General features: G+C 40.5%; 1 protein-coding gene across 1 annotated transcript in view; it reads right to left on the bottom strand.

Moving 5' to 3' along the window:
* Window positions 1–27,008, bottom strand: part of RPA1 (replication protein A1) — a 54,180-nt gene that overhangs the window by 17,907 nt on the left and 9,265 nt on the right. The window contains exons 2-5 of the mRNA XM_060080928.1: window positions 22,473–22,523; window positions 20,712–20,790; window positions 19,956–20,064; window positions 11,186–11,274 (exon numbers count right to left, since the gene is read on the bottom strand). Of these exons, the coding sequence (XP_059936911.1) occupies window positions 11,186–11,274; window positions 19,956–20,064; window positions 20,712–20,790; window positions 22,473–22,523 (328 nt within the window). The remainder of the gene's footprint in view (window positions 1–11,185; window positions 11,275–19,955; window positions 20,065–20,711; window positions 20,791–22,472; window positions 22,524–27,008) is intronic.

Consider the following 27,008-nt stretch of genomic DNA (forward strand, 5'->3'; position numbering starts at 1 on the left):
AGAAATACTCTGAGAAAGTGTAAATTTGTGATATTGTCAAGGACTCTTGTGGGTTGGAATTCATGCTGGGGCACTCAACTGCATGCAGCGAATGTGCTAGGGGTTCACACTTACGTTTTCATTACCTAAAAGGTTGGCTCCATTTACCTTTCACCTGCTTATAATTGATAGCTTTTGGTTTTAATGAGGTTCTCCCCTAAAGCCTTGCCCATTTCTCCCACGTGAACCTGAAATAAAGTCACTGAGCTGAATCTGTGACATTACCACTATTTCCATAGCAACAAATCGATGTTATCAACAGAACTGTGTTCACGGCAGGATCTATCAGAAGAAAAAGCTGGGTGGTAACAAAAACCTAAAAGCAGTTCAATTGTCTCTGAAGTGCTCCTGCTTCAAAGGGAAAGAAGACATTCAGAAAGGATTCTACCCTTTCCTTCCCAAACAAAGCAACCTTATTTTGCAACTGACAGTTGGTGGAAAATAAGAGTTGAAAGCGCCTTCGGTACTGTGAAGGCTAGTGAACTGTCACCGCAGGAGAGATGAGGATGGAGTTCAGAAGCAGCTGTGGCAGGGAGACAGTAAGATTAAAAGGAAAAGGAGGGGAAACGAACATGTCTCTCAAGCAGAAAATAAGAAATGCCACACCATCAGAGTATTTATTTGCCCCTCACCCCTTCTGCAAATGTTTAGTAAACTGAAGAATGTTAAAATTGCAAAAATACACTTAATTAAAAAAAATAATAGATTTATGGAATTTGATGTTGCCTTTGTGATTGGCACTAAAAGTAGAAGTCAACCCAATCTGGGCTGTTCACTAAGAGTGCTTGCAGCACACAAGTGCAGCTCAAAACATATCCTAGAGAGCCCTAAGAACAGACATGGTGAGCACCCCTGGAAAAGCTCCCTGCCTGCCGCCTTGCCCCTGCTTCTTCCACCACTGAGTTTATTCCTGCTGGGTTTTCCAAGGCCCTAACTCACATGGGCACACTGCACACTGATTCCCTTTCCTCCTGCCAAAGTTACTCTTAACTGGTACAACTAAATGGGAGTTAACAGTGCCATTACAGTAAAATTAATTTAGCATCAAATTAAAAAGGTTAAAAAGAACTGATTATTTAGTTCTTCCTATAGAGAGAAAAACTGAGAGGCACCATTTACAGGGAAAAAAGAGCCAAGATTATTGACAATGAATTTCTGTGTTTATGTTTTAGCTTTTCCATCACCTCTGAATTTACAGAGTGTCATATGAGATTGCTTGGGAGGACTGTTCTCCTTTGACAATGTGTCTTATGAAGGAACATTCTGAAATTCTACAGTGAACCTTTTTTTAAATCAGTAGGGAAAAGATGAGTTGCTCAGTAAACAGTATTGGGGCCAAGTGGTTGGAAAAAAATTAATCTGTAATTTTTTTTTTTTTTTTTTGGCTGCATTGGGTCTTCATTGCTGCATGCAGGCTTTCTCTAGTTGCAGCGAGCAGGGGCTACTCTTTGTTGCACTGAGTGGGCTTCTCATTGCGGTGGCTTCTCTTGTTGCGGAGCACAGGCTCTCTAGGCACATGGGCTTCAGTAGTTGCAGCACAGGGGCTCAGCAGTTGAGGCACGCAGGCCCTAGAGGGCGTGGGCTTCAGTAGTTGCGGCACGTGGGCTCAGGAGTTATGGCTCGCAGGCTCTAGAACGCAGGCTCAGTAGCTGTGGCACATGGGCTTAGCTGCTCCACGGCATTTGGGATCTTCCCCAACCAGGGCTCGAACCCGTGTCCCCTGCATTGGCAGGCGGATTCTTCACCACTGCGCCACCAGGGAAGTCCCTTAACCTGTGTTTTTACCTGCTTCATGAAATTTTATTCAAATGAACCAAAAGATTTAAACATTTGAAGATGGAACCACGAAGATACACAAATCCCTGCTGTACTCCACCCTAGTTCCTCCTCCTCCCACTGTCTCAAACACTCTCAAGTCCCTTCCTCCTCTCCACGCCTGCTTCTCCAAGTATGTTGCTGAACAGGACATGGTCACAGGATCTTGCTGATCTCTTACACTCATTTCCATCAAAATGTAACTAACCTTTATGAGGTATCTATAGTAGAACGGTGGTTACCAGGGACTGGTGGGAGTGGGGAGCGACTGTTTAATGGGTGCAGAGTTTCAGTTTGGGGTGATGAAAGAGCTCTGGAGGTGGATGGTGGTGGCGGTTGCACGACAGTGACTGTACTGAACATCACTGAACGATACAATACTTAAAAAATGACTAAGATGTAAATTTTATGTTATGTGTATTTTACCACAATTTTTAAAAATGTAACTTATCTGTCTACCTATTGCAAGATCAACATTTTTAAACATTTTAACATATGGATTAAAAGTAATGCTATAATTTCTTTTTAGTAGTACATAATATAATGGTATAGTTTTATCATCACTGGATTCTTAGAGTCAATAAAAACAGTATATTTAACAAGACTCCAATTAGGCCCTATAATAGACATGTTCATAATAGCTACAATTTTCTGAATGCTTACTATGTACCAGGTACAAGGTTAAGTGCATTATTCCGTTTACTCTTTAGCTCTCCATATAAAATATATAGAGATAGTATTATTGCACTCATTTAACAGATGAGAAAAGTGGGTTTAAGAGGTCAAGGAACTTGCCCAGAGTCACCCAGGAAGAGACAGAACCTAGTCTTGAACCCAGGTTTGTCTGACTAGATCTATTCAATTTCACCACCAACTAGTTAATTTTTAATCCTAAGCAACCAATTCTGGAAGCCAGAACTCTAATTATATAGAACATAACTAATAACCACAATATCTGGTAGTTAGGAAAAGCTACTAATCCATTTATTAGAGCAATCCTTAATTCCTGCTTTGGACCACATTTGTAAATCTGGCACAAAAGACAAGAGACATTCCCAAGCCAAATGGATAGCAAGAATGTTGGTGCACTCTAAATAGCAACAACTGCCCCTCAATTTAATGCACTGCAATACAACCAATAACCATAAGACGTAAAAGAAATCAGTATACAACTAAATAATAATCTTCCTAAAAATTAAAATTATACCCCAAAGCAGTAATACAGATATTCAACTTCTGATAATCTTCAGTTTTATGTCACCTGCAAACCAAATCATTCCAATAAGGTGGATCAAGGTCATAATTCTTAGACCTTTTTGCTGTATGCTAGCTTCTTATCGCCGGCTCTGACCCAGGAGGGATATAGGATAGTTAAAAGCAGACTCGAGCTCCTCAAGTTACTTGCACTCACACCTATCATTTTTTTTTTTTTTTTTTTTTTTTGCGCGGTACGCGGGCCTCTCACTGCTGTGGCCTCTCCTGCTGCACCCAGGCTCCGGATGCGCAGGCTCAGCGGCCACGGCTCACGGGCCCAGCTGCTCCACGGCATGTGTGATCTTCCCAGACCGGGGCACGAACCCACGTCCCCTGCATCGGCAGGCGGATCCTCAACCACTGCGCCACCAGGGAAGCCCCACACCTATCATTTTTATTATCATTATAATAGTAAATGAGCCACCAGCTGAGAAAAATCAGCCAACAGACAACAGAGTATACAGAGTAACAAAAAACTCAATTTCTACCAACAATTACTTTCTTAACAATCACCACAAAGAATTTAAGGTAGAGTCAATCCAATAAGTACAATTTCTTATTGGCAGAAAATGGACAGAGTCAGGCTGAAAAAAATTCCAGCTAGTATCTTTCAATAATGAGTGATACTAATAACTAAGCAGCAAGTTAAGAAATTTAAGTCTAAGTATAATACTGTGGCTAGAAATAGTGTAGGTTCATAGAACTAATATACATACTGATTAAAAAATATATAATGGTAAATATGGGAGATTTAAAGCCATCCAACCCAATATTGTATGAAAAATGAACTGTGGGGGGCTTCCCTGGTGGCGCAGTGGTTGAGAGTCCGCTTGCCGATGCAAGGGACATGGGTTTGTGCCCTGGTCCAGGAAGATGCCACATGACGCGGAGCGCCTGGGCCCATGAGCCATGGCCGCTGAGCCTGCGCATCCGGAGCCTGTGCTCCACAACGGGAGAGGCCACAACGGGGAGAGGCCCGTGTATAGCAAAAAAAAAAAAAAAAAAAAAAAAAGAACTGTGTTTGAAATTTTACTTCTCACATTTTGAAAATTCTGTAAGTATCTTTACTTAATGTGGTACTAGTACCATGAGACAATTTCAATGCACATTTTGGAATTCCTCTGCTTATTTCTGGGCTGGGTCTAGTGAGTTAGATCATCTGATACGTCACAGGTCTGGGTTAGGTGCTAGGAGGATACAAATCTAACCTTAGCTCTCTATCCACTAATAACAGTCTCCTTGCTTTCCAATAGACAATTAGAAACCATTTCTGTCAAATACACCCATAAGGTAGTAGTCACTATAACAAAACTATTTTCATGATGGCCCAAGTAACAATGTGTTACTGATCCGGTTACAATGAAATTCAATAGCAAATACTCTTTAACAGCAAAATTCTGTCTCATCCCTCTGCACTTTAACAGACCCTGAAGAAAGGGAAGAGCCAGAGGAACTGGGTATTGAGACAAAGGAGTGTTTTCCATAGTTGTATAGTTCTGACCTCAAGTGGTAATCATCTTTTAACCCTTTCATCTCCATCTTTACCTCAAATACCTTTGCCCCTGAAAGGCAAAATGTCCAAAGCAACCATTCAATTAAATACAACATAAGAAATGTAAGAAATCTGGCCAAAGGTGATAAGTTGGGCATAATCATCTCTGCCTCACCCCTACGGCATCCAAAGATTTCATAGAGATGCTAAGTATCACTTTGTCTTGACCCTCCTTCCTAAAAGCTAAGAATAAGATAACCAATGTGCTCATTTTAACAAAAGTTTACTAATGCAAAACAATTGTGATGTTCCAATTTAATATTTTAGAATTCTACCTGAATAGGCTCCAGCTTTCCCTTTCTAATTTAAAGCACCAAATTATTATGTTTGGTGTAGGTAAAAATTAAATCTAGAACATTTCATTTCTGGAAGAAGCATGGTGATGACCTAGTCCAAAACCTTCCCACTTCTAAAAATCATAGAGAGCAACAAGAAGCATGAATACCCGTCCCATAAACAAACATCCCACATACAGACTGCATCTTTAGTGAAACTAGGGGAAAAAGACAAATTGCAAAGTATGTGCAAGTGAAGCCCAAAACACCACAAATCAAGACGTCACAACTGTAAGAGAGAAGCAGCATGGATGATTTAAATACAATGAAACTGCACAAGTACTAGAATAAAACATGGGTGAATACCTTTATAACTCAGTGACGAAGACCTTTCTAACTATGGCTCAAAACCCCAAAGTCATAAAAAAAAAAAAAAAGAACTGGAAAATTCAACTTCATAAAAACAAAAGTAAACTGCTGCATAGCAAAGAAAACACCATAAGCAAAGTCAGAAAGACGTTGTAATTCATATCAGAGACAAAGGACTAATTCCTCTATTTTTTTTAAAGAACTCTCTTAAAAATTGAGAAGAAAAAGATACACAACCCACATGAAAAATGGGCAACACAACAGTTCACAGAGAATAAAAAGCCCTTAAACATTTAAAAGGATGCTAACCTTGCTCAGAATACAAATTAAACACTACACTGAGACGTGAGTTTTCATCTATCAGATTGGTAAAAAAATCAAAAGATTAACAACATACTCTGTTGGCATAGCTGTGAAGAAACCAGTATTTTCACATACTGCTGGAATGCAAAATGATACTATCCTATGGAGGGAACCCAAGCATATCTACCTACCACAAAGGCATTTATCCATTGATCCAACAATCTCACCTCTGGCAATCAAACCCCCTCTGACCATGTACCTGCATACGTATAAAGTTATCTGCTGCAGCACTGTTTTAGTAGCCAGAGTGTGGAAACACCCAAGTGCCCATCAATAAAGGGCTGCTTAAACTATGGAAGAGTCACACAACAGAATACTCTATACTGTTAAAAAAATAAATAAAAATAAGGAAGATCTCTAAGTATATGTATGAAAATATCTCTAGGCCGAAATTAAAAAAAAACACAACAGGATAAAAAAAAGAGACAGGATAGTGTACACAGTATCCTGCCTTTGGTGTAAGCAAAGTGGATTATGAATGAAAATATATAATTTATGTATTTGGTTATATTTTCATTAAGAAACACCTGAAGGGGGAATTCCCTGGTGGTCCAGTGGTTAGGACTCCAGGCTTCCACTGTAGGGGGCCCAGGTTCAATCCCTGGTCGGGGAACTAAGATCCTGCAGCTGCATGGCATGGCCACAAAACAAACAAACAAACAAACAAAACAAAAAACCACCTGAAGGGACTTCCCTGGTGGCACAGTGGTTAAGAATCCACCTGCCAATTCAGGGGACATGGGTTCGAGCCCTGGTCTGGGAAGATCCCATATGCCATGGAGCAACTAAGCCCATGCGCCACCACTACTGAGCCTGCGTTCCAGAGCCCACAAGCCACAACTACCGAGCCCATGTGTCACAAGTACTGAAGCCTGCGTGCCTAGAGCTTGTGCTCTGCAACAAGAGAAGCCACTGCAATGAGAAGCCTGCGCACCACAACAAAGAGTAGCCCCTGCTCGCCGCAACTAGAGAAAGCCCGCGCACAGCAATGAAGACCCAACACAGCCAAAAATAAAAAAATAAAAAGATGTGGTCTATATACACAAAGGAAAGCAAAAGCTTCATTCTTTGAAAAGGTCCATAAAATTGATAAACCCCTAGTCAGACTTATCAGGAAAAAAAAGAGACACAAATCACCAATATCAGGTCTAAAAGAGGTGACATCACCACAGTTTCTACAGACACTGAAAGGACAATAAGGGACTACATTTATTTTATCCAATCTGATAGTTTCTGCCTTTTAATTGGAACATTTATTCTATTTACTTTGATATAGGCCAATAAATTCAACAACTTAAATAACATGGTCAGATTTCTTGCAACACACAATCAAAGTGAATGACTATGTATCTGTTACAGAAACTGCATTTGTAGTTTAAAGCCGTTCCATAAAAAAATATATATGTATCAGGGCCAGATGGTTTCACTGGTAAACTCTACGAAATATTTAAGAAAGAATTAATACCAATTCCAAATAAACTCTTGCGTAAAATTTAAGAGGGAACACTTTCTAACTCATTCTCTGAGGCCAAGATTACTATGATACCAAAGTTAGACAAGGTATGACAAAATTACAAACCAATACCCCTCATAATATAGATGTAAAAATTCTAAACAGGGCTTCCCTGGTGGCACAGTGGTTGGGAGTCTGCCTGCTAATGCAGGGGACACGGGTTCTAGCCCTGGTCTGGGAGGATCCCACATGCCACGGAGCAACTAGGCCCATGAGCCATAACTACTGAGCCTGTGCATCTGGAGCCTGTGCTCCACAACAAGAGAGGCCGCGATAGTGAGGCCCGCGCACCGCGATGAAGAGTGGCCCCTGCTTGCCACAACTAGAGAAAGCCCTCACAAAGAAACGAAGACCCAACACAGCAAAAATTAATTAATTAATTAATTAACTCCTATCCCCAACATCATCTTTTTTTTTTTTTTTTTTTTTTTTTTGCTGTACGCGGGCCTCTCACTGCTGTGGCCTCTCCCGTTGCGGAGCACAGGCTCCGGACACACAGGCTCCGCGGCCATGGCTCGCGGGCCCAGCCGCTCCGCGGCATGTGGGATCTTCCGGGATCGGGGCACGAACCCGTGTCCCCTGCATCGGCAGGCGGACTCTCAACCACTGCGCCACCAGGGAAGCCCCCCAACATCATCTTTAAAAAAAAAAAAAAAAAAAATCTAAACAAAATCACATCACATCAAGTGGATTTGCTTGATTTAGCAAATCAAATCCAACAATACATAAAAAGTAGAAAGAGATCATGACATAATATGTACCCCAGAAATCAGATTGGCTTAGCATTCAAAAATGAATGTAATTAACCAATGAAAAAAGAAAAATGATATGATCATCAGCAGACACAGAAAAAAATTTGACAAAATTCACCTTTTATTCCTGATAAAAACTCTCAGCCGAGGAACAGAAGTAAACTTCCTCATAGTGATAAAAAGAATCTATGAAAAACCTACAGCTAACATAATAAAATACTTAAAGGTGATAATACTTAAAGGAACAAGATATAATAGTTAAAGGAACAAGATATAATAGTTAAAAGAACAAGACAAAAATGACCAGTAAGGGTTAATATTTTTTCTTATGTATTGGCCATTTGTTTTCCTTCTACTGTGAAGTGTTTCTTCTCATCCAATGCCTGCTTTCCTACCGGAGAACTTTTCCTTGAAAAAAATAATATCAATAATAATAAATATAAAAAAATTTTCCCTTGTAAAAAATTTAGTAAATATTAAAGATTAACACTTCATCAGACTTATCTTTTGTAACTATTTTATCCTAGTTTATGTTTGCACACCTTTCTAACATGCAAATTTTTAAATTTTAATGTAATCAAATATTCATTGTGAATTATTCCAATCCATTTAAAGAGCCCCATTCTCTTTTATTTCTTTAAAATATTTATTTTATTTTTATTTATTTATTTTGGCTGTGCCAGGTCTTAGTTGCAGCATGCAGGATCTTCATTGCAGCATGTGGACTCCTTAGTTGCAGCATGTGGATGCCTTAGTTGCGGCATGCATGTGAGATCTAGTTCCCCGACCAGGGATCGAACCTGGGCCCCCTGCATTGGGAGCGCAGTCTTACCGGCTGGACCACCAGTGAAGCCCCCATTCTCTTTACTTCTTTATTTTTAAAATTTATTTTTGGCTCCGCTGGGTCTTCATTGCTGCATGCAGCCTTCTCATTGTGGTGGCTTCTCTTGTTGCGGAGCACAGGCTCTAAGCACGCAGGCTTCAGTAGTTGTGGCTCGTGGGCTCTAGAGTGCAGGCTCAGTAGTTGTGGAGCACGGGCTTAGTTGCTCCACGGCATATGGGATGTTGCTGGACCAGGGATCGAACCCGTGTCCCCAGCATTGGCAGGTGGATTCTTAACCACTGCACCACCAGGGAGGTCCCTATTTTTATTATTTTTAATGGTTTCATTTTTTAACTTTTTAAACAAATCTGGAATTTATCCTGGTGAACAATGAGGCTCTAATTTTTTTTTTTTTTTGGCTGTGCTACACGGCTTGTGGGATCCTAGTTCCCAGACCAGAGGTTGAACCCGGGCCCTCAGCAGTGAGTGCACGGAGTCCTAACCACTGGACCACCAGGGAGTTCCCTCTAATTTTATGTTTATTTGACTTGATGCAGGGGCAGACAAGCCTTCTCGAGTCAGTGATTTGATGATTCTTTGACTTTTTTTCTAAACTATTATTGTCTCTCTTGTTTAAAGTAATTAAATTTTTCTGATTTCAGTGGGCTTTCCTATATATTTTCACAAGAAGATAAAAGTTATTATCAAGAGATAATCACTGTTGAAAGGATTCTGGAAAGACAGCAGAGTAGGAAGCACAAGCAATCTATCTCTCAACCTAGACTACAACTGCACTGGCAAAATTCATCTGTTATAACTACTTTGAATTCAGAAGTCTATAGAAGGCTTGCAACTTCAGGGGAAGGCTTGGTTGGTGAATTTCCACCAATACCAGCGCTTAGCACAGTAACAGCTGCCCATTCCCCACCCCTCAGCCGTGTGGCACACAGCAGTGGACCTGTTCCTGGAGCAGCCTGCACACCATTTCTGGAACTGAGGTGGGCAGAAAGGATCCTGTCCTCCATAATTGGGGATCTGTGCTGTGAATGCTGCTTCTGATCACAGAGGTGCAAAGAGACAGTGACCATTGCTGTTGCTCCCTCCAGTGTTGCAAGCCCTAAGCCCTCTTGATGAAGTGCCTTCCAGGGATTTAAAGGGCTGGCACTCTTTCTTCCCACTTCATTTTTCTCTTCTTCCCCTTTTGGGAGACCGACATTAAAGACTAAGATATTCAAAATAACTGCTAGAGGGGCTGGAGGTCGAACTAATCACCAATAATTCAATCAATCATGCCCAAGTAAGGAGGCCTCCATAAAAACCCCAAAGGGCAGGATTTGGGGAGCCTCTGTTGGTGAACACATGAAGGTCCGGGGCAGATGGCACACCCTGAGGGCATGGAAGCTCTGCACCCCTTTCCCCATACCTCGCCTTATGCCTACCCTTCTACCTCACTGTTCCTGAGTTATAGCCTTTGTAATAAATTGGTAATCTAGTAAGTAAATTGTTTCTCTGAGTTCTGTGAGCCACTCTAGGAAATCACTCTAATTGAACCTGAGGAGGGAGTTGTAGGAAGCTACAATTTATAGCTAGTTGGTCAGAAGCACAGATAACAACCTGGACTTACTTTTTTATTTTTTTAATTTTATTTATTTATTTTTGGCTGCGTTGGGTCTTCGTTGCTGCACGCGGGCTTTCTCTAGCTGCGGCGCACGGGGGCTACTCTTCATTGCGGTGCACGGGCTTCTCATTGCGGTGGCTTCTCTTGTTGTGGAGTACGGGCTCTAGAGACATAGGCATCAGTAGTTGCGGAGCGTGGGCTCAGTAGGTGTGGCTTGCAGGCTCTAGAGCACAGGCTCAGCAGTTGTGGCGCATGGGCTTAGTTGCGCTGCGGCATGTGGGATCTTCCCGGACCAGGGCTCGAACCCGTGTCCCTGCATTGGCAGGCGGATTCTTAACTACTGTGCCACCAGGGAAGTCCCAGCCTGGACTCTGGACTGAAGGGGAGCGGGGTGAGGGGTGGAGGCCGTCCAGTGGAACTGAGCCCTTACCCTGTGAAATCTGAGGCTAACTCCAGGTAGCTAGTGTCAGAACTAAATTGAATTGTAGGAGACCCAGCTGGTGTCCACAGAGAAATGGAGAATTGCTTATCAGGGGGAAGAAAAAAAACCCATACATCTGGTCACAGAAGAGCCAGAAGTATGTACGACTGTTGTTTGTAGAGAAAAACAGAGGAGAGGTTTTCCTTTACAGAGTCCTACCATCATTTCTTCAGTATTGAAAAAAAAAAACAATGAAAGAATAACCTGGTTGCTAGACTCCCAAATCACTAGTTTTAGTAAGAGTAACAAATCAAACTATATCAAAAGGAAGAATTCCAAATCTATGAAGAGGTATTCAACTGAGTGCTACAACCCATAAAAAACATTTTACCTTCATTATAGGGCACTGGATTGCCAATCTTTAATCCAACTTCTTCAGCTGATTTCAAAACTTCTAACTCCATCAAAATAACCACTCTCCTACAAAGGCAAAGAAATAGAAACATGTTAGAAAAAATAAATTCAGAAGCCCTTCAAACGACAAGCTACTTAAAAAGCTTCCCCCAATAATCACTGCGATAAAACTATTTCCCTTTGTCAATTGTTTTTCATTACTGAATAACTTGAGAAACATATGATATCAATTCCTACATAAACATTTCCCTTAATCTTTCATTGTATCATTATCAAGGGCTTTTATGATTGCAGGGTTTTCATTTCCCAGCTAGTTCCTTAATTAAAATGCAGTGTCCTTACTACGTACTGTATCTTCAAGGAGCAAATGACATGATAAGAATTTAGATTACTAAACCCAAGAATATGTGGCACAAGAGATGATCTGTTTTCAGAAACATACACTTAGCTGAACAATTACCTTTTCCCAGTGAAAACCATGACTATAGATATTTTTTAATTGTGATTACTATTAACCAAGAACTTCCAATTCTTTGTCCATCTTTAATTCTGACTAAAACCTTTCAATAACTTCTCAAGGACCTTCGGCCAAAAGTTAAAAACCTTTTCACACAGCCTACAAGGCTCTGTAAGGTCTGGCCTCGCACTAACCTCTCCGGCTCATCTCGCGCCGTTTCCCCGTGGTGCACTGCTCTCCACCATCTGTTTCCTTCCAGCTCTTGGTGTACATTCCGCTCTCTCCTGCCACAAGGCCTCTGTACACGCCGCTTTCTGATTGTGATGGTCTCTCATTCTGCCTCATCTAATATTCAGACGCTTCCTTAATCTTTGGTTTAGATCAGTTTTCTGTTATACTCCTTTCTACAGCCATCATTTCTTTCCTTCAGGTCACTTCTCTCAGGTTTAATTAATATATATTGACATATAATGATTAATATTTGGGTTAATTATGTTCATTATTTGATTATTTACTCACATATGATATATTTTAGTTGTATATTCATTATTTATTATCTGTTTCTCTTACTAAACTGCACTTTCAGTAATGGCAGGTATCCTCCAGTGTTTACTGTAGCAACTGGTCCACAGTCATTGCTCAATACGTGCTTGAACAAGAATGTCACGATCACATTCGTATTTTAAAGAGGACTGCAATATGAAGGAATCTGAGGGGAACACAACTGGAGGCAGGGGGAACAACAGCAGGAAGAACTGACGGGGCCTGAATTAGCATAGTTGAGATGGACATTAAATATAGTAGATGGGAAATTCAATTCCCTGGTAGTCCAGTGGTTAGGACTCCATGTTTCCACTGGAGGGAGGACAGGTTTGATTCCTGGTCAGGGAACTAAGATCCTGCATGCCGCACAGCACAGCCAAAAGGAAAAAAAAAAAAAGAGTAGATGGTCTGGAGCAATTATTTAAGCAATAATAAGCCCAACCTCATTGTGATGGATTCTTTAAATGGTCTGACTGCTGTATTTTGGATTTTCACATGCAATTGATCAGTTTGTGCTACCTTTATCAAGTTTTCATATCAAGGTTATATTACTTCAATAAAATAAGCTTGAAACTATCTGTTTCTGAATATTACATACAGATTCACTATAAAAACTCGGATAGATATTTAGTGGTATTTTAACTACCTTCCAAAAGTATCCAAATTTTGGATTAACATAGAAAAATGGAAGGCTTATTATCATTTAGCATTACCCTAATATCAAAACCTAAGAAAAAACACACTAAAAAAACCCACTAATTTTATTTTGTAATATACATACATCCTAACTAAAATATCAGCAAGATGAATCCAGCAGCACATCAAAAGAATACACCAATATCAACTTACAGAAAACACAGATGACAAGGACACATTACAACTTTATAAAGATACAATCAGCAAAATCCAGACTGTGGGAAACGGTGCATGAGGATAAAGTACAAATGACCTGGTTTCTTCAACAAATAAACACTAAGGGAGGAAAAAAGATATGGAGGAGGAACCTAGATTCATAGAGACTTAAAAGAACTATCAACCTACTGCAGTGAGAACATTACTTTGGACTCTGATACAGACAAATTAATTAGACACACACACGAATAGTTGGAAACTGAACAGTGACAGAATATTTGATATTTTAGGTGCAAAAATGGAATTTTAAAGAAAGAATTACTATCTTTTAAAGATATATACTAAAATATTTGTGGAGGAAATATGTCTGAGATTTGCTTCAAAATCATAGAGGAGGGTAGATGTGGAAGGCATTTAGATAAAACAAGATTGGATATCAAGTGATAATCTGAAGATGGATAACAGGATATATAGGGATTCACATACCATATTCTTGAATGGACTTAGTATCAAATACTATGTAAATTTACTGCAGTTCTTTGTATTCCAACAGGACTTTTGTGGGTTTTTTTGATACTTGAAAGAATAAACATGGAAGAATAATAATAAATATGGAAGAATAAATATAGAAAAACTACCAGGTGGGCTTCCCTGGTGGTGCAGTGGTTAAGAATCTGCCTGCCAATGCAGGGGACACACGTTCGAGCCCTGGTGTGGGAAGATCCCACATGCTGCGGAGCAACTAAGCCCGTGTACCACAACTACTGAGCCTGTGTTCTAGAACCCGCGAGCCACAACTACTTAGCCTGCATGCTGCAACTACCGTGCACCTAGAGCCTGTGCTCCACAACAAGAGAAGCCACTGCAATGAGAAACCTGAGCACCACAACTAAGAGTAGCCTCCACTCGCAGCAACTAGAGAAAGCCTGCACACAGCAACAAAGACCCAACACAGCCAAAAATAAATAAACTAAAAGAAGAAAAAAAAAGAAAGAAAAACTACGAAGAAAATTTGGGGGGAGAAATAAGTAAAGGAAGACATCATCTGTAAGTTACTAAAATATTCTACAGATGATACTTTACCTGGAAACACTATGGCAGATGTAATTATCTGTGTTGATATAGATGTGGAGAAACTGGAACCCTCATACATTGCTAGAGGGAATGTAAATTACTGTAGCCACTCTGGAAAATAGTCTGGCAGTTCCTCAAAAATTTAATCATAAATTTACCATTTGACACACAATTCTACTCCTAGATATATATAAAATAGACAGAAACATGTCCACACAAAAACTTGTACACAAACATCTACAGCATTATTCATAATAGCGAAAAGGTGGAAACAACCCTAACATCCAAACGACTAGATAAACAAAATGTGACATATCTATACAATGGAATACTATTTGGCCATAAAAAGGAATGACGTACTGACCATGTGGTACAACATGAATGAACCTTGAAAATATCATGCTTAGTAAAAGAGGCCAGCCACAAGAGACCACATATTATATGACTTCATTTATAAGAAATGTCCAGAATAAGCACATCCTATAGAGACAGAAAGTAGATTAGTGGTTGTCTAGGGCTGGGGAGGATAGGGAGTTTGGGGGTGATATCTAAAGGGTACAGGGTTTATTTGGAGGGCAATAAAATATTCTAAAATTAATTGTGGTAATGGCTGCACAACTCTGAATATAGTAAAAACTATTTTACACTTTAAATAGATGAACCGTATGGTATATGAACTATATCTCAAGAAGATGTCACCAAAAAAAAAAAAAAAAGAAAGAAAGAAAGAAAAAACAAACTCTGGCACTGACACGAGACTAGACAAGCAGATCAAAGGAAAAGATGGCAAACAGAACAGAGTCAGATAAAAAGAATACCAGTCTCTCTTTATCTGTTTTTGTCACCAACCATCAATCCTCCACACAGCTATCAAAATAATCTCTTGGAAACTTTAAAAAACTTAAATCAAATTGTACCAGTACTCCCCTGTTCGAAAGCCTATAGCTTCCCATCACACTTAGAATAAAATAAACTCCTTACTGTAAGTCTTCCATGATATGGACTATCCATTTGGGAAAAATTAAGCTAAATTCCTCCTTCATACCCTATATAAAAGTAAACCTCATATCAAATCACTACATTGTACACCTGAAACTAATACAATACTGTAAATCAACTATACTTCAATAAAAAACAAAAATCAAAACCTTAAATAACTTAAAATAATCCCACTGCTTTTAAAACTAAAAAACAAAACCTCAGATGAACCAAAATCTACTTTAAAAAATCCACAGAATGTCTGAAGAACTAAGAACTATTTTTAAATAACCCAGTCAGGAAGCTTCCTAAGGAAAATACAAAATTCAGAAGCCATAAAGAAAAAAATGGACAAAATTGACTAAATTTTTAAAAAATTCTTTAATTCCACATCACAAGACACCATAAACAGTCGATAAAAGTAGACTACAAGGGCGGGCCTCCCTGGTGGCGCAAGTGGTTGAGAGTCCGCCTGCCGATGCAGGGGATGCGGGTTCGTGCCCCGGTCTGGGAGGATCCCATATGCCGCGGAGCGGCTGGGCCCGTGAGCCATGGCCGCTGAGCCTGCGCGTCCGGAGCCTGTGCTCCGCAACGGGAGAGGCCACAACAGTGAGAGGCCCGCATACCGCAAAAAAAAAAAAAAAAAAAGTAGACTACAAGGGCTAATAAAGAATTAGCTAACAAAGAATTAATTAATATCCCTGATTTACAAAGTGCATCCTCCACGTCTCCCTGAACACACACACGCAAAAGACAAAGTATATCATCAAAAGCTATTCAGAGAAAAAGTACAAACAGTAAGTATATGAAAAGACACTTGACCTCACTAACAGGGGAATTTATTATTTTATATATCTATTGTTTTCCTTTTATAATACAGAAATTTAAGTTAAAATAATGATGACTGGCAATTATTTTTTAAAAATCAGTAATATCTGCTATGTTGACAAGGTTAGGGGGAAACAAGTATTTTTTCCCCCTAAAAACAGGTTTATTGAACACATACCATAAAAGTTATCCTTTAAAAGTATAATTCAGTGGTTTGTAGTATATTTACAGAGTTGTGCAAGCATCACCACTACCTACCTTCAGAACATTTCTATCACCCCAAAAAAGAAACCCTGTGCTCCATGGCAGTCACTCTCCATTCCCCCACCACTGGAAACCATGAATCTAATTTCTGTCTGTGTATTTGCCTATTCAGAAACAGGTACTCTTACACAAGGCTCAAGAGTATGTTAATTGGTATACTTTCTACAACAGACGTCCTTTGATCCCCACAACTCCTAAGAAATAACAGCATGAGCATGTAAAGATAAATGTACAAGGATGACTGCTAAAGCCCTGTTGGGAATAAACCTAAATGACCATCAAACCTAACTGACTAGGGCTTCCCTGGTGGCGCAGTGGTTGAGAATCTGCCTGCCAATGCAGGGGACACGGGTTCGAGCCCTGGTCTGGGAAGATCCCACATGCTGCGGAGCAACTAGGCCCGTGAGCCACAACTACTGAACCTGCGCGTCTGGAGCTTGTGCTCCACAACGAGAGGCTGTGACAGTGAGAGGCCCGCGTACCGCGATGAAGAGTGGCCCCTGCTCGCTGCAACTAGAGAAAGCCCTCGCACAGAAATGAAGACCCAACGCAGCCAATATAAATTAAAAAAACAAAAAAAAAACCTAACTGACCATCAAGGTAAGGAATAAACTTGGTCGTACACACACAGGTTCTCAGCAGAGGCAGGAAGGAACACACGGCATGCAGCCATGCTGAACGGTGAAATAAGGCAAAGCTCACGGGAGTGGAACTCCACCCTAGACTGGAGTGAATGGAGCTCGAGGTTTAGTACTCAACCACAGCAAAGCTCTCCACCCTCCCCTATACCATACCCTAGAGGAAAGAAAAGTGGCTAGAAAGCACCACTCAAGCACTCAGGTAGCCTGGAGTGGAAGATAACAGGTCCCAAGTGGGAAGGTTGGCAAGGGGATGTACCTGGACTAGACTATGTCAGAGCAAATGAAGTCTGGACAGAACTGTCCACGTTAAGCATGAACAAGATAAAAGGAAATGACATAGCAACAATGTAACACACACAGTGTATAAAAATAAAAGGAACAGAAGAGGCAGAGACAATTACCAATCCCATCTAGAGGAAAGCATAAGCCAAGAAAGGGAATACTTCCCAAGTGTGGTGTGCAAAATAAGACTAAGATTTCAATAAAACTCAAAAGATGAGATGAAACAAGAGATTGAGAAGAAAAGGGCGCTTGAAAAGTTAAGGAAAAAACAGAACAAAAGCAGTATCATTATACATCTAATACTTAAACTATAAACATCAAGGAACAGAACAGAGAAAGCTAAAAACTGAACTATAATATATAATATGTTGGAAAATCTTAACTGAATCCAACGCGTGCATTAGAAAAAAGACTAGAGCAAACTGAAAACATACATGGAGAACAAAGTTACCCTGGAACTCAAATGAAACAGAAACATAAGTAAAAACTGGAACTCAAAATGAAACAGAAAAGATCATTAAGGAATAACAGAACAATCTCATCAAAAAGAAAGACCTAACTCCTAACTGCAGACTGAAAGGGCACCATGCACCAGTGGGGGGAAAAAAGGAACCACTGACATTTGAGACATAGCCTGGTTAAGTTACTGAACTTGAAACATAAAGAATTCTTCCATCTAATCCACAGAATCCATTCAAGTTTCATAAATTGTCTTATGATATGCTTTAATAGCAATAGGATCCAGTTCAGGATCACTTGTTATATTTAATTATATCTCTTTAGACTCCCCGAATCTGGAAGGATTCTTTTACTTTCATGCTTGAAATTTGAAAATCAGTTATTTTACAGAATGTCCCTCAATTTACCTGAGGCTTCCTCATGATTAGATACAGATTATGCATCTTTGGCAAGAATACAGTAGTACTGATGCGATGTTCTTCTCACTGCATCCTACCAGGTAATACATGACTTCTGTTTGTCCCGTTACTGGTAACGTTAACGTCAATCATTGGAATAAGGTGCTGTCTGTCAGCTTTCTCCACTGTGAAATTGCTTCTTTTCCTTTTACAATTAATAATTATGCTCTGGGGAGGTACTTTTACCCTATGAATAACTTGTTCCTCCATCAAATTTTTACCACTTGTTTCAGCATCTGTGGTAGGCTAGATGACCACCCCCAACCAAAAGATATTCAAGTCCTAATCCCTGGAACCTATGAATGTTACCTTATATGGCAAAAAGGGACTTTGTAGATGTGATTCAACTAAGGATTGAAGTGGCAATTTTATCCCAGATTATCCGACGGGCCTTAAAAGCAACTACATATCCTTCTAAGGAGGCAGAGGCGGACCTGGCACAGACAGAAGAAGAGGTAACGTGACCATGGAGGGGGGATTGGAGTGATGCAGCCGTAAGCCAAGGAACGCTAGCAACCACCAGAAGCTGGAAGAGGCAAGAAACGGATTCTCCCAGAGAGCTCCCAGAAGGAGCCGCGCCCTGCCGACACCATGATCTCAGCCCGGTGAAACTGACTTCAACTTCTAACTTCCAGGGAAAATAATTTCTGTTGTTCTAAACCACCAAATTGGCAGTAATTTGTTACGGCAGCCACAGGAAACTTATATAGCACCTATCAATGTTTCCTGCCCGAATAAATACTATGACGGTTGCCAAATGGTGATTTTCTAATTCCATCAATCCATTTACATTTTTAGATGGCATTCTACTGTAAGAAAAAGCTTTCTGGGCTTCCCTGGTGGCGCAGTGGTTGAGACTCCGCCTGCCGATGCAGTGGACGCCGTTTCGGGCCCTGATCCGGGAGGATCCCATATGCCGCGGAGCGGCTGGGCCCGTCAGCCATGGCCGCTGAGCCTGCGCGTCCGGAGCCTGCGCTCCGCAGCGGGAGAGGCCACAACAGTGAGAGGCCCGCGTACAGCAAAAAAAAAAAAAAGAGAAAAAGCTTTCTGTCCCCCACCCCGTATTCATTTATTCAGTATGGACTTATGAATTCTTATTTTATTCAGTAGGTTGCAGTCTGTTACTATTCATTTATTTACTTACTTTTAATTAATTAATTATTTATTTATTTATATGGCTGCGCAGGGTCTTAGTTGTGGCAGGTGGGATCTACGTTGCCGTGTGCAGGATCTTTGTTTCGGCATGAGGATCTTTTAGTTGCAGCATGCGGCATCTAGTTCCCTGACCAGGGATCGAACCCAGGCCCCCTGCATTGGGAGTGCAAAGTCTTAACCAGTGGACCACTGGGGAGTCCCTATTTTTATTTCGACTTTTAAATTGCCCTAGATTTGGCAAATATGACTCTGCTAGCCAACAAAAAACGTCATATTTCAGCTGTGGTTAATCAGGTGTGAATAACAGTTCTGTTCACCACTGTATCTCTAGCATGTAGCATCTTGTACGTACTTAGCATACTCTGTGGGCTGAAGAAAGTGTTTACTATGAAAGTCAAGACTGCAAAAAGGGCAGTATTACATAATTAATTATATCTTCTTTTGCCCTAATAAGTGATCCCATTTCATTAAAAGATATTTAAAAAGAGAATCCTAAAATCAGTGCTGCTGAACAGATTAGAAATAAGAGCTCTGCATTCGGCTTTAATTTCCTGCTGTGAAATTTCCAGTTCGGTTCCATATTTTTCTCCTTTTGGTGCCACATTTTAGTTGCCTGAGTTCAGAACTCAATAATTGTAAATTCTTAGCTGAAAGCTTTTCGACTTCTAATTGAATTTTGGCATCCAATGAACTTGCCTGTTCAAAAATTAGTCTCATTATACAACACAATAGAACAGAAAAAAAGATACCACATACCTTCCATCTTTCAGAGTGTTCACAATAAATCGGTTAATCTGGCAAATACAGTTGCTAGACAATCGTTCTTCCTCAACAAGAGGGTTCAACTGTGTTGCCAACATGAAAGCTGAAAAGCACAGAGATTACTTCAGTCTCTAAAACATTTCAGTCATGACAAGCTAAAAGCTGATCATACCTGTACCAGCAAAGAAAAACATTATGCCTTAAATATTAAAACTACTCAGACTCTGCATAGTGAAAAACAGTTGTAATTTGCTGGGCATTAAACATCTGCTGCTACTCTGAAATTAAGTATTTCTTAAGGTGCCCCAAATCATCTTTTCCATCACTCAGGTTTCATGACAAAGACTAAAAAATCTTTTCTAGGTCCTTCACCTTGTGACTAGAAACAGTAAGTATATACTCTGCAAATTCTCTCCTTTCTCCCTGTAAAGCTTCCAACACAGAAATAAAACCCCAAAAAGACAAGTATCAGACAGCTAACCAATCATATTCACTAAATGTCAATATCATCCTAAGGGAAATTAATCAAAGAAAGCACAGAGCACCAGTTAGACAAAATTAAGCCAAGTGGCAGCTTTCCACTCGACCCAGTCTATTGTTAGAATGCACTCTGCCAGCTGCAATTCTGTCTTTACGAAGGCAGAGCCAAGCCAATGTAGACTTCTGGAATGCTCCAATTACTGCAACCAAAGTGTTGGGTGCACTTCTATTATTTAAATACAAATTCCTAGATTTATACATCATACGTACAAGACAGAGTATTCAATCCATCACTCATAAGCAGTCGATAACGGGGTGGATTATTCCCTGTAGCAATGGGACGGATGTTCTAGGAAAGAAAACATGATTCATTAGCCAGGTTGTCTGCTCAGTCCCCAGGGATCAGTAAACTTAAGTGGCAGGAGAGTGCCTTCGCCATTAGCTCAACACAATTGAACTGCTTGCCCATTCTCGACACCTAAATCCAAGTAAAAGAAAATTGGATTTGATGATTCTCCCACCAACCTCTCTCTACTAACGTTATTAAACATAACATAAACAAGAATAAAATAGGTTGCCAATACTCTTCTGTTCTCTCTCCCTTAACTCAAACTTGATTGAAAATTAATTTAAAAAAACATCCAATAAGGCACCTAATATATGTATGGTACTATGTAGGAAACATGATAAAAATACAAAATGGAAGAAAAAATCCTTGCCCTGAAGAGACTTATAACTGGGGTGGAGACAGAGGCAGAGAGACATAGCAGAGGTGTGCACATAATGACAAGACATTTATTCCAGCTTAAAGGAAATCAGAGGCAGCTTTCTGAAGAAAATGAAATACGAAAACAGCCTTAAGATGACTGGCAGGGAGGGATTCCCTGGTGGCACAGTGGTTAAGAATCCGCCTGCCGGGCCTCCCTGGTGGCGCAGTGGTTGAGAGTCCGCCTGCCGATGCAGGGGATGCGGGTTCGTGCCCCGGTCTGGGAGGATCCCATATGCCGCGGAGCGGCTGGGCCCGTGAGCCATGGCCGCTGAGCCTGCGCGTCCGGAGCCTGTGCTCCGCAACGGGAGAGGCCACAACAGTGAGAGGCCCGCATACCGCAAAAAAAAAAAAAAAATAAATAAATAAAAGAATCCGCCTGCCAATGCAGCGGACGCGGGTTCAAGAGCTGGTCCGGGAGGATCCCACATGCTGGGAAGCAACTAAGCCCGTGCGCCACAACTACTGAGCCTGCGCTCTAGAGCCCATGAGCCACAACTATTGAGCCTGTGTGCCACAACTACTGAAGCCCACACGCCTAGAGCCCATGCTCCACAACAAGAGAAGCCACCGCAATGAGAAGCCCGTGCACTGCAACTAGAGAAAGCCCGCACACAGCAACGAAGACCCATCGCAGCCAAAAGTAAATAAAAATTTTAAAAATAAAATAAAATAAAATAATAAAACTGGGAATATTTGCCTTTAAAAAAAAAAAGATGACTGGCAGGGAGTTTGGGAGTAACAGGGAGACAGACCCTCAGGCTTACTGAGTCACAATCTGCAAGTATGATCCAGGATTCTGCTCCTATTGATTTTTAAAATTCTCACTAAAATTTGAGAACTCCTTAAATGAATGATAGGGTTAATGAAGAATTTTAAGCAGACAAGTTGCTTTCAGGTAGATCTCTCCAGAGGCCATATGTAAGGCAGATTTGAGCAAGACAAACCCCAGGGCAGAAAGACAACCAAGGAGGCAGAAGTACTGATGTGTAGCGCGGCAGTATCCACCAACTGTGGAAAGACAGAAAGGCAAAGCCTCAAATGTGAACCTCCAAAGGTCAAACTCTGGCTAACACGACATTAAAAATAAAGCCTGGTTCCTCTCTCAGAGTTACAACATGGACTGGACTATTTCTGTGATGATGAAGAGAATTTTGTAAAGTGGACACACTTCCTGAAGTGGATTGTATGTCCTCTATCAAATGTAATTTATAATTATATGTAAGTTTAAAAAACGTTTGACATAAAAATATGTAGGTACTCACAATGACTTGGAGAATGGGTTTTATGGATGTATCTCCCTGTTGCATTATGGCCTGAAAAAGTAAAAACAGATGCTTATGAGATAGGCACTCAAATCATGATTAAAACTTGACATATTTTTAATTTGGTGTCTGGAATAACCCACAGATGACATTATTAAGAGACCCTTTTCCGAGCTTATCATTTGAAAATCTACTTTAAGCTTTATCACTCTGGACAAATCATAAAATCATAAAAGTGGGATTCATACTTACCGACAAGGATACTACATCTAAAAAGCTGGCATTGCGTATGTACTCATTATTCATAATAGCACATTTATTTTCCTACACTGCCCATTAATAGGGAATCAAACAAATAAGTACAGCAAATCCTTAAAACAGAATATTATGCAGCCTTAAGAAGATGTTTCTAGGGACTTCCCTGGCGGCGCAGTGGTTAAGAATCCACCTGCCAATGCAGGGGACACGGGTTTGAGCCCTGGTCCAGGAAGATCCCACATGCTGCGGAGCAGCTAAGGCTGCAAGCCACAACTACGGAGCCTGCACGCCACAACAACTGAAGCCCGCGTGCTACAACTACTGAAGCCCGCGCGCCTAGAGCCCATGCTCCGCAACAAGAGAAGAAGAGAAGCCACTGCAATGAGAAGCCCATGCACCGCAATGAAGAGTAGCCCCAGCTTGCCCCGACTAAAGAAAGCCTGCGCACTGCAACAAAGACCCAACGCAGCCCAAAAAAGAAAAACAAGATGTTTCTATACCACTGGTTGCCTTTGTGAGAGGAACTGGGTGATGGGGGACGTGTGTGGGAGGTAGACCTTGCTCTACATCCTCTTTTATACTTTTTGAATGTTGAATCGCATGACTCTATCAGCAATTAGAAAAGTAATTTCTAACAAAGGCAAAATAACTATTAATCAGGCTTTTAGTTCGTTTTTTAAAAGGCATCATTTAAAGGTAACCATCAGAAAAACTAGCTAGCTAAAACTCGTTGTCTGACGTCTGCTTTTGCCCATGCTGAAATAAGTGATACCAGACTAGCTCTTCCAAACATAAACTAAAAACTGGACAAAAATATATAAACTGTTTTCAAATACCAGGCAACAGGTAGAACAAGACTGTGGTCCCTGAAAGGAAAACAAATGAGTTTCTGCACAGAGGCACTTTTGGACCATAGCATAGGGAAGGGAACCCAAGGAGAATATGGCAGTCCTGTTGAGCACAGATCAGTTTGGGGAGGTGAGTCACGTGGACTTCCTGGATGCAGAGTACCCGACAGGAGGGAGCTGCACAGAGAAAGAGCTTCAATAACCTATGCAGGGGTTCCCTTGAGTTTTTGGCTGAATTCTAAGTTGTGCGTACACAGAATGAGGTGCCACAGACCAAGTAAAGATTAGAGAGCTACAAGCTGAAAAATTACTGGCGCTCACCCAGGCTAGAGCACGTGTGAGTTCCAATTAGCCATTTGAGTGGAGAGAACTCAATAAACACCTGGTGCATTCAGTAGAAACCCCAGGAAGGCCATGCTTTAGAAATAGACTAAACTATCCCCAAAGTAAAAGCTACTCTAGACCACTACAGTCTCAGAGGGCTCAGCTGATCTGCAAGTAAGTTAACAGTCTGCCAGAACAACTCAATATTCTCTATACACATATTCTAGACACTGAACAACGTATTGTTCATAATGTCCATTGCCATCTGGGGTCCCAAGACCTTTGCAGAGGGTACATGAATTGAAAACTATTTTCATCATAATAAACAAGCTTTTGTCCTTCTCACTCTCGTTCATTCAATACAATGAAAAACTGGCTGAAGGACTAATAAAACTTTATACTGTTACCACTTATGAATGTCTACTGGATGAAAAATCAGTAATAGAAATCACAGCAGTTCCACTTGCTAATAATAAAGCAACTTGTTGAATTAAAGAACAAGATACATCATGAAGACTGAGTTAATATCTCTTCCGCAGAATTCTACTTTTGCCTTATGAATGGATGAATAGATAGATGTGGCTGGACTGGCTGCTTTGCTTGTGTTCATCTCGTATCAGCACCAACTAACCATCTAGTAAGATCATCTTTCATGTGAATGCTTGAGAACAAACACAGACTATGCTGAAATATTCCAAGTGTTGAATCACTTTCAAAACTCATGGTTTATCCTGAAACAGCTGTGTTGACATTTGCACTGATGGTGCAAAGCAGTGGTAGGTAAAACTACTGGTGCCTTAGCGGAGGTACTATAGTAGTAGTCACTGTATTCTTCACTGCCCTGAACACACTGGGGAGGGGAGTTTCACTAAAAAAAAAAAAAAAAACTTGAAGAAATAAAATTATTACATTAAATCTTAACCTTGAGGACAAAAAAATTTTAATATTCTATGCAACCATACAGAAAGTATGCCAAAGTCCTTCTGCTGAAGTATGGCTGCGGCCTTGAGGAAAAGCACTGCTACAACTGTTCCAGCTGCAAGTTGAACCGGCCGTTTTTTTCTCATGGAACGTCATTTTAACTTGAAAGGGCAAACGACAAACTGTGGTTATTCAGACTTGGGAATTTAGTGGATATCTTCTCAAAAATAAAGTGAGACAATTAACTGTATTTGTTGCCAATGATAGAAGAGTTTTCTAATGAAAATCAGGACTTTTGAAAACTTGTATTCACCAGCTTCCTAATACTTACTGACTTTCTTTAATTAAATCAGTAATGATGTTAATAAGCATGAGTTTTTGTCATATAACAAAATATATCAACATTTGGAAGATCTGTAAAATGCAACGAACCAATATTTTCCAAATGACCAAAACATGGCGTTACAAATAATGCATAGGTAAAAGATCCATTCAAAATGGAAGACAGGCCAAATCTACATTCCAACTAACCTTTAAGAAACTACCATTTGTTGAGTTTTGACACAGTGTTAAAGGAAACCTGATTTTCTATTCAAAACACTTCTGACACCAAATGTGTGGGTTTTCCCCATGAAGCAATTCTCTGCAGACACCAACTGGGCGTCTCACAAGTCAACTTAATTTTGACACTAACTACCCAGAATTAGTGTAGACCCCACAGGTTAAGGGCTCAGTCCCACAAGACTGTCCAAGTGCCCACTTCATACACTAATCTCAAGTAGTGGGTCCCCAGGTGACCCACTTTACACTTGTTTGACTTGGCTACAAATTGTGGGGACTTCCTTGGAGTCCCTCACAGAACTCAGGGAAACACTTGACTTAGTATTACTGGTATATTATAAGAGATAGTTAAAAGGATACAAATGAAAATCAGATGGAGAGGCACATAAGACAAGGTCTGGATGGGTCCCAAGCACAGGAGATTCTGTTCCTGTGGAGTCTGGGGGTGTGCCCCCTCCCAGCATGTAGATGTGTTCACCAAACTAGAAGCCCTCTGAATTTTGTTGTTTAGGGATTTTTCTGAAGGCCCCATTACATAGGCATGATTGATTAGATCGTTGGCTACTGGTGATTAGCTCAATCTCCAGCCTTTATCCTGTGGGGTGAGGTGTAGAGCAGAAGGTTCCAACCCTTTAATCACACGATTGGTTCCTGGCAATCAACCCCTATCCTGAAGCTACCCCGGAGCCCACAAAGAGTTACCTCATTAAACTTCAGGTATGGTTGAAAGGGGTTTATCCTAAGTAACAAAAAAAGCTCCTCCAACCCTATCACTCAGGAAATTCCAAGGGTTTCAGGAGTTCTGTGTACCAAAAACTGGACAAAGACCAAACATATATTTCTTATTATATTACAAGATCACAAAGATCAGAAAAGAAGCCTGAAAAAGGCTATTAAAATACTCCTCCTTCTTCCAACTACATATTTGAAGCCAGATTTCCTCCATATAGTTCGACCAAAAAAACCATATATCCATATACTGAATGCAGAAGCTGGTATGAATATCTAGCTGTCACGTCTTCTAGTAAGCCAGATATTAAAGCAATGTGCAAAAATGTAAAACAATGTCACTTTTCTATTTGTTTTGAACTATATAACTGTTTTTCCTAAAACATGTTATTTATGTTAACAGATGAGTTTATTACTATTTTAAATGAATAAGTATTTTTAAAATATCTGTTATAATTTCAAATATGGTAAGGGAGATATAACCCACACAAAAAAAAGCTTTTGGGGGGGCACTCAGTGATTTTATACAAATGAAAGGCATTCTAAAATCAAAACATTTGAGAACCACTGTGTTTTGGACCAAACATTTGTGTCCTGACCCCACCTCCCAATTCATATGTTGACGCTCTAACCCTCAGTGTGAGAGTATCAAGAGATGGGGTCTTTGGAAGCAAATACTTTCAGATGAGGTCACGAGGGTGGAGCCCCCATAATGAGATTACTGTCCTTATAAAAAGAGGGACTTCCCTGGCAGTCCAGTGGTTGAGATGCTGCGCTTCCACTTCAGGGGCCACGGCTCGATCCCTGGTCATGCAACTAAGATCCTGAATGCCACGAGGTGCAGCCAGAAAAAAAAAAAAAAAGAAAGAAAGAAAAGAGGAAGAGACACCAGAAC

This window comes from Mesoplodon densirostris, chromosome 18, assembly GCF_025265405.1.
Source record: "Mesoplodon densirostris isolate mMesDen1 chromosome 18, mMesDen1 primary haplotype, whole genome shotgun sequence".
Classification (NCBI taxonomy): Eukaryota; Metazoa; Chordata; class Mammalia; order Artiodactyla; family Ziphiidae; genus Mesoplodon; species Mesoplodon densirostris.